Source organism: Scyliorhinus torazame, chromosome 14 (genome assembly GCF_047496885.1).
Source record: "Scyliorhinus torazame isolate Kashiwa2021f chromosome 14, sScyTor2.1, whole genome shotgun sequence".
Taxonomy (NCBI): Eukaryota; Metazoa; Chordata; class Chondrichthyes; order Carcharhiniformes; family Scyliorhinidae; genus Scyliorhinus; species Scyliorhinus torazame.
In genome coordinates, this window is record NC_092720.1 from 170910675 (window position 1) to 170924381 (window position 13707).

At 47.2% G+C, this 13707-nt stretch overlaps 1 protein-coding gene across 2 annotated transcripts in view; it reads left to right on the top strand.

Annotated features, from left to right (window-relative positions):
* Nucleotides 1–10821, top strand: part of LOC140390213 (uncharacterized) — a 63900-nt gene extending 53079 nt beyond the window's left edge. Inside the window, exons 2-3 of one of the 2 annotated variants that reach the window (XM_072475182.1) lie at nucleotides 4530–4688; nucleotides 4821–10821. In XM_072475182.1, coding sequence (XP_072331283.1) covers nucleotides 4589–4688; nucleotides 4821–8542 — 3822 coding nt within the window. In that variant the 5' untranslated portion in view covers nucleotides 4530–4588 and the 3' untranslated portion in view covers nucleotides 8543–10821. The remainder of the gene's footprint in view (nucleotides 1–4529; nucleotides 4689–4820) is intronic. The other variant, XM_072475183.1, reaches the window with a different exon arrangement.
* Nucleotides 10822–13707: the final 2886 nt, after the last annotated feature.

Consider the following 13707-nt stretch of genomic DNA (forward strand, 5'->3'; position numbering starts at 1 on the left):
TATCGGGAGGTGAGGTGGGAAGGCAGTGGTGTCGAGAGGTGAGGTGGGAAGGCAGTTGTATCGAGAGGTGAGGTGGGAAGGCAGTGGTATCGGGAGGTGAGGTGGGAAGGCAGTGGTATCGAGAGGTGAGGTGGGAAGGCAGTGGTATTGAGAGATGAGGTGGGAAGGCACTGGTATCGGGAGGTGAGGTGGGAAGGCAGTTGTGTCGAGAGGTGAGGTGGGAAGGCAGTGGTATCGAGAGGTGAGGTGGGAAGGCAGTGGTATTGAGAACTGAGGTGAGAAGGCAGTGGTATCGAGAGGTGAGGTGGGAAGGCAGCGGTATCGAGAGGTGAGGTGGGAAGGCAGTGGTATTCGAATGTACCAGGACGGTGGAGCTGGCAAAACAGCGAGCGGCCTTTAACAGGGCGAAAGCAGGGTTGTACAAGAGTAACGTGTGGTTTGGATTGGTCTACCCGGCAAAGTTGAGAGTTACACATCATTCCAAAAACTATTACTTTGAGATGGCGGAGGAGGCAAAGGCATTCGTGAAGGACTGGGGCTGAACTGAGTTTGGACTTTGTTTTCTCTCATTTGTGTTTGGGAGAGGAGGGTTTGGGGACATTGGGTAATATGGGATTTGTTCCCCTTTGCTTGGAAGTCTATTATGTTGGATTGTTGGGATGGACTGGGTGTGGGGAAGCTTTTATGTTGGTTTTTTTGGTATTGGGCCTATGGGAGGGGTGGGGCTCTGGCAGGGGCCACCTCGATAGCTAATGCAAGTTGGCTAATGAGTGGGAGCGAGGTGGGGAGAGGGCCGAGACTGACTGAGCTGTTGTGGACAGGTTTCAATGGGCCTGAGAGGTGTGATGGTGGGAGGATTGTGCAAAGAGAAGTGGTTTCGAGAGGAAGTGGCTGGGGTTTCTGGGAAGGATGGGGAGGGGTGTCATGTTCTGTAGACTGACCGAAGTAAATGATAAACTAGTGAACATCTAATTTAAATAACTTATTTCAAAATTATACGACTAAAATAACTAAGATAAATAAAATACTACACTACTAACATGAATGAACTAATGTATGTTTAAGCTTCTGGGTTGCTGGCTTTAGGGTAAAGGAGACAAGATTTCTGCTCCTCCACAAAACACCTTTATTTCTTTGATCCACCTTCACACACAAATCTCCACCATTAGTGCCTCCTGTCTCCCCTTTATATATCAGTTACTTCTACTGGATAAATGACATCAAATTAGTATTGAATTGGAAGCTATGTTAACCCATTCCTAACAATGTAGAGCTGCTGCAAAATAAGCGTGTCTCTTAGCATGATCTACCCCAACTCCCAGAACCAAATTGTAGGTTAACATTGCCACCTAGTGGTTGGAGGTCATGCATAACATTATGTACAAAACTGCATTATGCACATCATCACAAGGGGTAGCTGGTTGATGGTGACTAGGTGTAGAGTTGGGTCCCACTCGCTGGGTGGTGCGGGGGGCAGTAATCATGACTGACAGGAGGGGGAGGGGGGTGAGAGACCCCAGGTCCGAATGCTGATGTGGAATCTGCATGGGTTGGGTGGACCGGTGAAGGGAGCGAGAGTCTTTTCACATTTGAAGTTTGACAGCCGATGTAGTGTTGTTGCAGGAGATCCACTAGACGGTGAAGGACCAGGTGAGGCTTCGGAAGGGCTGGGTGAGTCAGGTGTTCCACTCAGGCTTTGATAGCAGGGCCCAGGTGGTAGAGATACTGGTCGGTGAGAGAGTGAGGTTTCAGATGGTGGTGGCTGATTAGGGGGAGCAGATACGTTACAGTGACGGGTGCTTTGGAGTGAGGTTGGCGGGCGTTGGTCAGCGTGCATGCCCCGAATTGGGATGGTGTGGGCTTTATGAAGAGGATGGTGGCACCATACCAGTTTGGATACACATCTGTTCATTCTGGGTGGGGATTTAAATACAGGTTGATTCTGAAGGTGGATTGGCCTCGGCCGGGTTCACTGACCCCCTCGGGCCGCATTTATGAAGGAGGTGGGGGTGGGGGGGGGGGGTAGATCCATGGCAGATTTTGCATTCATGGGACAGAGAATATTCCTTTTTTTTGCCAGTGCATAATGTGCACTCAAGGATTGACTTCTTTATTACGGGGAAGAAAAATTATTTCGGATCATGCTCCACATTTGGCGGATGTGGTCTTGGAGAAGGGGCCTGCACAGAGGCCGGCGTGGAGGTTGGATAGGAAGCTGCTTGCGGATCTGAATGTTTGTGTATGGTTGGTGAGGTGACTATGTGGGTTGAACAGGAATGGGGAGTCTCACCAATGGTGGTTTGGGAGCAACTGAAGGCGGTGGTAAGGGGTGAGATCATCATGTTTAACCCTCAGGTGGATGGGGAATCAAGAGAGGAGCGGCGGCGGCTGCTAGAGGAAATCTTGGAAGGGGAGAATCCCATTCCAGAGCTTCTGGTGAGTAGAAAGGAATTGCAGGCGCAGTTTGACCTTTTGTCTACTGGGAACGTGGTATGGCAGTTGAGGCAGGCGAAGGGGGCAGTAGTTTGGCGACTACCTACTTTAGGTCCTTGGGGGGTGTCGGTGGTTCGAGACTGGGCCCGGCTCCGTAAATTGAATTTTACGAGCCTGGTGGGTAGGGTCGAGGTGGATTTGTTGTGATGTGACAGCCTTCCTCTGTGATAGGCAGGCCGGATAATGGTGAATATCTTGCTATGGTTTTTATTTTTATTTCAGTGCCTACCAGTCTTTTTGTCGAAGTAGATTTTATGGAGGTGGAATGGTTGATTTTGATGTTTCTCTGGACCGGCAAGGATTCAGAAGAGAGGGTGGAAGTTAGGGGGCCTGGCCCTTCCAAGACTGTTATATTATTACTGGGCGGAGAACGAGGAGAAGGTGCGGGATACTATGTGGGTGAGGATGGAGGCAGGCTCTTGTAGGGGGTTGGGGTTGCGGATGCTGGTAACGGAGCAACTTCTGTTTGCCTTGGGGACGTGCTTGTTAGGTGAATTGGAGATTCTGAATTCTCCCTCTGTGTATCCGAACAGGCGCCGGAATGTGGCAACCTGGGGGTTTTCATTGCAAATTCATTGCAGTGTTAATGTATGCCTACTTGTGACAATAATAATAAAGATAAAGATATTCGCAAGGTCCAGTGGTGGTGGCCACGCTGAAGATATGGAGACAGTTTCGGCAGCACTTTAGGTCAGGGACAGGGTCAAAGCTGATGCCTTTCCAAGGGAATCATGCATTCGTGCCGACGAGGCTGGATGCTGGGTTTCGGGGCTGGGAGGAGAGAAGGGTAACAGAAATGAAGTTATTTTTGGAAGGGCAGTTTGCGAGTTTGGAGGAGTTGATGGAGAGGCTTAGGGGAGGTCTTTAGGTATAAGCAGGTGTGGGATATTCCGAAGGAGGTTTCCCCGACTTTTCTAGCGGCACTTCTGTCCTCGTTGTTGGAGGGAGCGATGCTGTTGAAGGGGCTGGAGGGGGGAGGGTCATCTTGGCAATCTGTGGGAGGATTTTGGAGGAGGATATGCTGCCTTTGGAGGGAATTGATTGGGAGGAGGAGCTGGAGGAAGGGTTGTGGTGCGATGTGTTGCGGAGGGTGAATGCCTCAACCTCGTGTGCAAGGCTAGGTTTCTACAGCTAAAAGTGGTACATAGAGCACACCTGACCAAGCCGAGTATAAGCCGGTTGTTTGAGGGGGTGGAGGACATTTGTGAGCGCTGTGGGAGGGGCCCGACAAATCATGTACAGATGTTCTGGTCCTGCCCGAAGATGAAGAAACTCTAGAGCTCGTTTTTCAGCACCATGTCAGCGATCCAGCGGGTGGATTTGGAGTCCAGTTTTCTGGGGGCCATATTTGGGTTGTCGGACTTGCCGGAGCTGCAGACAGGTGCGGGGGAAGATGATTGCTCGCAGGTGGGTCCTGTTGGGGTGGAGGGCAGCTTCTCCGCCTTGTGTCTCGGTGTGGCTGGGGGACCTGATGACGTTCCTGTATTTGGAGATGGCCAAGTTCATTTTGATGGGGACAAGTGAGGGGTTCCACAAGAGATGGGGTCTGTTTATATTGCACTTTAAAGAGCTGGTTACTGTCAGCTGCTGAAGGGGAAGGGGGTGAGGCGGGTGGGGGGGGGGGGAGAAGTAATTTTGAGTTACTGGGGTGTTGAAGGGTGGGGAGTAGGTTTGGTGTTTTTTGTTGTTTTATTTTGTTGTGTTGTATATTTAAAATGTTAAAAATTGAATCAAAATATCTTCCAAAAAAAAAAAAGGAAGGGGAATCCTGATTCTTGACATCGGCTGAACCTGTGACCCGGACTTCCCGGCCTCACCGAGTTGTCAGTTTTGCTCACTTTCAGAATCTGCTTCACATAAGTTCAGATTTTAAACAAACCAGATGTTGCTGATACTGTCATTGTGTCCAACGCAGTAATCGTCAATCCCACTGGAATGTTATGAACAGGTTCTAACACTGAACATATCAGAAACAGTCTGTGATTTGTTCATTTGTAATCTCTGATGTTGGTCCTTTGTTTTCTGATTTTTGACAGATGTTTAGTTTCAGATCTTTGATCACAGGTTCCTCTGTGGATCTGTAAAATCCGGAACAATGATTCATGGAGAAAACGTGGAGATGGATCTGGAAACTCTCGGCCGTCCGTTCAGGCTGGGAATGCTGTACGACTGCCGATCTGACGCTCTGATCCCAGGTAATACAGTAATACTAACTGTGGGACAACACACACTGATCTCTGTAAGACCCACAGTGGATTGATTTTACTCACTGTCCATTGATCAACATTAATCTCGGTATTAATCCGTTTATTTTGTTACTTCTGTAGGAGTCACATTGTGGGACATCGAGACCCTGAAAAAGGACATTGATAGACAATCTCAGCGCAACACAGAGTTTCACCTCATTGCATCTGACTCCATCGAGACAAAAACCTCGGCTCTGAATATGAACGGATCACTGAAAGCAAGTTTCTTGTCTGGATTGTTAGAGGTGAAAGGATCAGCGAAATATCTCAATGACACAAAGAGATCGAAGCGACAGGCCCGAGTGACCCTTCAATACCGAACAACAACCAGGTTTGAGCAGCTGACAATGAGCCACTTAGGGAGGCAGAATGTAACCCACCCGGATGTGTTTGATCAGGGAACAGCAACTCACGTGGTTACAGCAGTGCTGTACGGAGCTCAGGCTTTCTTTGTGTTTGATCAAGAGGTCTCTGCAACACAGGACCTGCAGGATATTCAGGGTAACCTGGGGGAGATGATTGAAGAAATTCCTAAGATTGCAATTGAGGGTCAGGCCTCCCTAAAAATGAGAGATGAACAAAAATTCAACAGCCAGAAATGCAGCTGCACCTTTTATGAGGATTTCTCCCTGGATACCAATCCCACCACATTCCAAGATGCCATTAACATCTACCGAGCCCTCCCAAAGTTACTGGGACGGGATGGAGAGCACGCAGTGCCCATGAGAGTCTGGCTCTACCCACTCAACAAACTGGACTCCAAAGCTGCTCAGCTGGTACGAGACATCAGTGTCGGACTGGTCAATCGCTGCCAGTCTGTGCTGGAGCAGCTCAATGAGGCAGTGATGAGATGCAATGATATGATGAGAGACAGTGTCACTGTTCAATTTCCAGAGATTGGGAACCGGATAAATAAATTCCGAGAGATGTGTCTGGAGTACAAACTGGTTTTCCAGAAGACTTTATCTAGAGTGTTACCATCTATCCGTGGAGGTGGGGTGGTGGAGGGGTCACTGGTGGATATTCTGAAGAACAAGGAACAGTCACCATTCAAACACCAGTCACTGACCAAATGGCTGGATGACCAGGAACAGGAAATGAATGTGGTGAGATCTTATCTCTCGATATTGAAAGATATACACGTTGTGAAATCAAGGAGTGAGTTGGAAAGAGAAGTGTTGGATTCACAGACAGAGTATGTGGTCTGCTTCTCATTCACATCACTGCATCAAGAGGATTTCTATCTGTCAGAAGCAGACAGTTACCTACAATCTCACACAGCTGAGAAAATACAGATACCAAATCCTGCTAACCGGGTTAGTCGGGAACATCACACCCAGCAGTGGTTTAACTCAGTGTCTGTATCCCAGAAGATGAGGGAGCATTCTCGATTATTCCTGGATTTTGCCACAGCCAACAGGACACGAGGGAAAACAAAGTTCATTGTTGCTTCTGTGCAGGATGACAGTAATGTGGGAGCATCGATTTCCCTGTATGAGAGAGGGATTGTGGTCAGTCACTGCTTCGAACCCCCGTCACAGCCGGAGAGACCTGTGGTTAGTGGAACAACACATGACAGTGTGACCCTCCAATTCCAGCCACCGAGATATGGAGCTGGTGAGATTGTTGGGTACAGGGTGGAGTACCGAGCTACCCAACAGGAGGAATGGAAAACTGTGGATACATCCGATAAATCCAAATCCTTCACAATATCCGGGTTACAGCCACACCAGGAATATCAATTCCAATACAGAGCAGTGACCAAGGCAGGGGTCAGTCCGGTCAGTGAGAGTTACAGTGTCACCATACTTCCTACAAGTCCACCTGTTGGTATAAAGCATGAGGTAAACTTGTTTGCTACAATACCCAACATTTTCAACCAAATTGAGATTCAAACTGGTGTTGATGGAGTTCAGAAAAGGAAATCATACAGGGACGAAAAGGCAGTTAACTCCAGCATGGTTATTGAAAAAAGGAAGAAAATAAAGACAACGGACAGTCAATATCATTGTACTTTGGAGGGATTGAAACCCAAGCCATCCGACAGAGAGCGAGTGCCTGTTGAATGTGGAGAAGGAGGTTCCAGTGAACCTAGTGATGAGGTTTTAATAGAAACAGAAAATAAACCAAAGAGACTGGCTGAGAAACTTTGCAGAGAAAGTACATTAACAGCCAATGGGAACCCTTCAATTTACACCCTCCCCTTGGAGAAGAAGAAACTTGACAAGGATGGACACCGTGTAAAATGCTCCTTTGGAAAACCCAGCACAAAACACAGTGTCAGGACAATCATGGTTCTTGGAGCAACAGGAGCAGGAAAAACAACCCTCATCAACGGAATGATCAACTACATCCTGGGTGTGAAATGGGAGGACAATTTCAGATATAAATTAATAGATGAAGGAACAGGAAGATCCCAGGCTGAAAGTCAGACATCCTCAATCACTGCCTATGAACTCCACCATCGAGAAGGATTCCAGATTGATTACTCTCTCACTATCATTGACACACCAGGATTCGGAGATACCAGGGGGATAACCCGAGATAAACTGATCACTGACCAGATCCGAGAGTTCTTTACTTCCCCAGAAGGTGTTGATCACATTGATGCCGTGTGTTTTGTTGCTCAAGCCTCATTGGCTCGTCTGACTCAGACACAGAAATATATCTTTGATTCAATTCTTTCCATTTTTGGTAAAGATATTGCTGAGAATTTCCAAATCCTGGTGACATTTGCAGATCGGCAGGTTCCCCCTGTTCTGGAGGCCATCAATGTTGCTGAGGTACCGTGTCCCAAAGATAAAAAAGGTTTTCCAGCTCACTTCAAATTCAACAATTCAGCCGTATTTGCTCAAAGTTCAACTTCTGGAAACTCTGCGAACAAGATGAGTCCTGATGGTAGCGATGAGGAGGAAGAGGAGGAGGACGGTGATAACATGAATGGAATGTTCTGGAAGATGGGATCAAACAGTATGAAGAAATTCTTTACAGCTTTGAACAAAATGGAAACAAAGAGTTTACTCTTAACAAAGGAGGTCCTGAGGGAGCGTCAGCAGCTGGAGGCTGCGATCGCGGGATTACAGCCTCAGATCACAGCAGGTCTGACAAAACTTCAGGAGATCAGGAAGACCCAACAAGCTTTGAACCAACACCAGGTCGACATTGATGTAAATAAAGATTTTGAATATGAAGTTGAAGTCACATTTCTGGAAGAGAGAGATATCAGTGGGAGCAGTAACTACGCAAACAACTGTCAGAAATGTCGAATCACCTGTCACTATCCCTGTACGTTTGCTTATTATTTTAAAAGACTTTGTTCTGCAATGACCTGGAGTGGATATTGCACAGTCTGTCCCAATAAATGTAAATCTTCTGATCATTGTCACCAAAAGTACAGATTTGTTTATAAAACCAGAAAGGAGAAGAGGACATACAGTGAGCTGAAGGAAAAGTATGAAAGGGTATCTGGTGAAAAGATGTCACAGCAGAGAATCCTGGAGAAACTTCAGCAGGAATTTGCTGATGTTCAGGCTGCCGTGCTGGAACTGATTGAAAAATCATCCCAAAGCATTTTAAGACTTGAAGAAATTGCTCTCCGACCAAACCCATTGTCAACCCCAGTTTACATCGATCTGCTGATTCAATCTGAGAAAGAGGAGGCGAAGCCTGGGTTCATCGAGAGAATCCAGTCTCTGAACGAAGTCAAGAAACAGGCTCAGTTCATCGCAAGCTTCCAGGAGAGAGGAGCTGTTACCAGAGAAATGGAAAGAATATCAAGCAGCGGAGAAAAGGAAAAAGGCTAGAAAAGGACTTAAAGGAAAGAAATGCAATGTAGTCCACTGTCCACTACAGTCCTAAAATAAATTAGCCCATGAACTCTGTTGATTAATTATATTATTCAGCTTTTCAAATATGCGAAGTAGATGTTCTACGCAGTTCTTCATTCAAGTTTTAGCTTGAAAGATTTGACGAACTATGCATTTCCTGTATGGAGAAACCTGTTTCCCTCCATTGATAAACTAATGCCTTGTTCTATTTTACTGACTGAACTAACTCTATCCAGAGGTTTCAATGTTGATAGATTAATTCTAATTTTTTGTAAACTTTATGTTTTAACCCTGAGGGATGTCACAGGATAAGGACAATTAGATTACAGGTGACCAATATTTTGAGTTTATTAACAACTCCCAAATACAAAAATAAACGCAGCTGAATACAACAAATCAGCTATATGCTAAAACATCCATAAGACACCAAAAACGAACCACCCCAGGCCCCCCAAGTCCCAATGGTAGCCCCACATCGGCAGAAAGGCGCCCAAACGAGCAGCACAGACCACCGGGAAAAGACACACTGGTGCAGGGCGTGATGTAGGGAGAGAGAGATAGATAACAGCCCTCCCCTACCAAGAGGGAGCACATTTCAACCCAAAACAGACCCCTCAAACAAACCACCAGTTGTAAAGTCAGCATATAGGACTCCTACCCACCGTCACACACCTCCCAAAGGTAGCCCCACAGAGGTGAAAATGCACCCAAATGAGCAGCTCAGACCACCGGAAAAGTACACACTGATATGGGGCATGGCGGAAGAGAGAGAGGACACACTTCACAAAAGAAATCAAGGCCAAATACAGAGTAACCAACAAAAAAACAAAACCCAACAAACAGCTAAGTACAAGGCACAGCCGCCAGCATTCCAGCCAGCGGCGCTCCCCCCTCGCACTCCCCCCCCATCCCCCCCATCCCCGCCACCTCCCCGGCTCCAGCAACAGCCCTACACTGGTGGAAAGGTGCCCACAAGCAGCACAGTCCCCGGGAAAAGTACTGGCAGTGCAGGTTGAGGAGAGAGAAAGAGTACACACATCCCCTTCACCAGCACCGGGAGCGGCCCCTCAACTCCCAATAACCAGAAGCAGGAGGGGCCGCAAATGACAAGCACTCAGCCGCTAGACATGAAAAAATACACAACAGAAATACAATAATAAACATACAATTTCCCAACAATAAAACAAAAAACAACATCAGTACAAGAAGTACACATAGTCAATCAGTCCACTGCCCTACCACTCCCACTGTACCGGCATCCTCTTCAGACACTATCCAGTCCAAAACTGCAAAAGCGACTTCTTTCTCTTCCACCTTCAGCCTGGCAGCCGGCCAACCAAATTCCGCTCCTTGCTCCAATCACAGCCGAAAAGCAGTCAGTGACAGATGCAAGTCCCAGGTGTGGGAACTACAGGCAGACAAGCTCTCTTCTCTCTCTCCCCTGCTAGCAACTGGCAGCAGCAATAGGATCTGTGATGATATGTGAACTATCATCTGTGTACGTGATATAATAACCAAACTGGATATAAAAGTTAGTGTCTGTATATATAGATTACATTTCTAGCATCCAACCTCAGGTGGCGTGGCAACAGGAGAACGTTACTGGAACACACACGTGAGGCAGAACGTGGATAGCAGGCGTCGAATCTGGTTGCATATCGAGTAGTTCCTTAGTCAATAGTAATGAAATGAAAATCGCTTATTGTCACAAGTAGGCTTCAAATGAAATTACTGTGAAAGGCCTCTAGTCGCCACATTCCGGGACCTGTTTGGGGAGGCTGGTGCGGGAATTAAACCGTGCTGCTGGCCTGCCTTGGACTGTTTTCAAAGCCAGCGATTTAGCCCTGTGCTAAACCAGCCGCTGGCTGGTTTAATTAATGCTATCTAATTAATGCAATTAATCATAATTATTTGTATTTAGCCTTATTATCCAACTGTACTTATCATTCATATTGTAGAAATCTTTATACTGTTTAGTTACTTAATAAATAGTTTGTTCTTTAACAAAGCCATATGTTCTCTTATTGATTCAACCACAAAGACATTGCCATCCGTGAACAGAGAGAACATCACAAGATCCTCTTAACCTCCGCTAGGTAACCGGTCAGAGCATTGTTCTCCCTTGCCATAGTTCAGGCTTCAAAGAGCTAAAACGGCAGCCAGCATACAGAATGAAACACCAGGTGGGGAAACAGGGTTCCAGCCAGAAGCAGCAGGAGCTCCGAGAAACACAACCTGCATGTGACAGGCCTGAGGTTCACCCAGCTAAGGATGATTGTAGCCTTGTCCAGATTGGACCATAACCCTCAGGGAGGTCACAAAGAGAAGAACAAACAGATTCCAGGTGACCAATATTTTAAGTTTATTGACAACACCAGAATACAAAAGAAGCCGCAAAAAGCTAAAAACAGGCACGCAAATCAGTAATATGCTAAAAACATTCACACACCAAAAACAAAACCACAAGCTCTCAAGCCAGTACACACCCAGCACCAAAGACCCCTGCCCTTCCCTCCCCCCCCCCCCCCCAGCCCTAACAGTAGCCCCGCATCGGTGGAAAGGCCCCAAAACGAGCAGCAGAGATCATTGGAAAAGGACATACCGGAGCAGTCACAATGTGAGAGAGAGAGAACACCCTCTCCTCCCAAGAGGGAGCACATTTCAACAAAAACAATTCCTTCAACCAAATCACCGATTGTAAAGTCAGCGTACAGCCACTTCACCGCCCCCCCCCCCCCCCCAACGGTAGCCCCACATCAGTGGAAAGGCATCCAAACACCAGCGAAGACCAGCGGAAAAGCACACACCGATAAGGGGCGTGGAAGAGAGAAAGAGAACTCACTTTACCAAAAAAAATCACGACACAATGCAGGGTAACTACAAAACAAAACCCAACAAACAATTCAGTACAAGGCCAAGCCGGCAGCACTCAAGCCAGCGCACGCTGGGGGGAGAGAGAGCATTTAAACACGTGGCTACAGCGATGGTGCAGGCGGGAGGGTTTCAGATTTTTGGATAACTGGGGCTCTTTCTGGGGAAGGTGGGACCTCTGCAGACAGGATGGTCTACATCTGAACCTGAGGGGCACAAATATCCTGGGGGGGAGATTTGTTAGTGCTCTTTGGGGGGGTTTAAACTAATGCAGCAGGGGCATGGGAACCTGGATTGTAGTTTTAGGGTAAGGGAGAATGAGAGTATAGAGGTCAGGAGCACAGATTTGACGTCGCAGGAGGGGGCCAGTGTTCAGGTAGGTGGTTTGAAGTGTGTCTACTTCAATGCCAGGAGTATACGAAACAAGGTAGGGGAACTGGCAGCGTGGGTTGGTACCTGGGACTTCGATGTTGTGGCCATTTCGGAGACATGGATAGAGCAGGGACAGGAATGGATGTTGCAGGTTCCGGGGTTTAGGTGTTTTAGTAAGCTCAGAGAAGGAGGCAAAAGAGGGGGAGGTGTGGCGCTGCTAGTCAAGAGCAGTATTACGGTGGCGGAGAGGATGCTAGATGGGGACTCTTCTTCCGAGGTAGTATGGGCTGAAGTTAGAAACAGGAAAGGAGAGGTCACCCTGTTGGGAGTTTTTTATAGGCCTCCTAATAGTTCTAGGGATGTAGAGGAAAGGATGGCGAAGATGATTCTGGATGTGAGCGAAAGTAACAGGGTAGTTATTATGGGAGACTTTAACTTTCCAAATATTGACTGGAAAAGATATAGTTCGAGTACAATAGATGGGTCGTTTTTTGTACAGTGTGTGCAGGAGGGTTTCCTGAAACAATATGTTGACAGGCCAACAAGAGGCGATGCCACGTTGGATTTGGTTTTGGGTAATGAACCAGGCCAGGTGTTGGATTTGGAGGTAGGAGAGCACTTTGGGGACAGTGACCACAATTCGGTGACGTTTACGTTAATGATGGAAAGGGATAAGTATACACCGCAGGGCAAGAGTTATAGCTGGGGGAAGGGCAATTATGATGCCATTAGACGTGACTTGGGGGGGATAAGGTGGAGAAGTAGGCTGCAAGTGTTGGGCACACTGGATAAGTGGGGCTTGTTCAAGGATCAGCTACTGCGTGTTCTTGATAAGTATGTACCGGTCAGACAGGGAGGAAGGCGTCGAGCGAGGGAACCGTGGTTTACCGAGGAAGTGGAATCTCTTGTTAAGAGGAAGAAGGAGGCCTATGTGAAGATGAAGTGTGAAGTTTCGGTTGGGGCGATGGATAGTTACAAGGTAGCGAGGAAGGATCTAAAGAGAGAGCTAAGACGAGCAAGGAGGGGACATGAGAAGTATTTGGCAGGAAGGATCAAGGAAAACCCAAAAGCTTTCTATAGGTATGTCAGGAATAAGCGAATGACTAGGGAAAGAGTAGGACCAGTCAAGGACAGGGATGGGAAATTGTGTGTGGAGTCTGAAGAGATAGGCGAGATACTAAATGAATATTTTTCGTCAGTATTCACTCAGGAAAAAGATAATGTTGTGGAGGATAATGCTGAGCCCCAGGCTAATAGAATAGATGGCATTGAGGTACGTAGGGAAGAGGTGTTGGCAATTCTGGACAGGCTGAAAATAGATAAGTCCCCGGGACCTGATGGGATTTATCCTAGGATTCTATGGGAGGCCAGGGAAGAGATTGCTGGACCTTTGGCTTTGATTTTTATGTCATCATTGGCTACAGGAATAGTGCCAGAGGACTGGAGGACAGCAAATGTGGTCCCTTTGTTCAAAAAGGGGAGCAGAGACAACCCCGGCAACTATAGACCGGTGAGCCTCACGTCTGTAGTGGGTAAAGTCTTGGAGGGGATTATAAGGGACAAGATTTATAATCATCTAGATAGGAATAATATGATCAGGGATAGTCAGCATGGCTTTGTGAAGGGTAGGTCATGCCTCACAAACCTTATTGAGTTCTTTGAGAAGGTGACTGAACAGGTAGACGAGGGTAGAGCAGTTGATGTGGTGTATATGGATTTCAGCAAAGCGTTTGATAAGGTTCCCCACGGTAGGCTATTGCAAAAAATACGGAGGCTGGGGATTGAGGGTGATTTAGAGATGTGGATCAGAAATTGGCTAGCTGAAAGAAGACAGAGGGTGGTGGTTGATGGGAAATGTTCAGAATGGAGTACAGTCACAAGTGGAGTACCACAAGGAT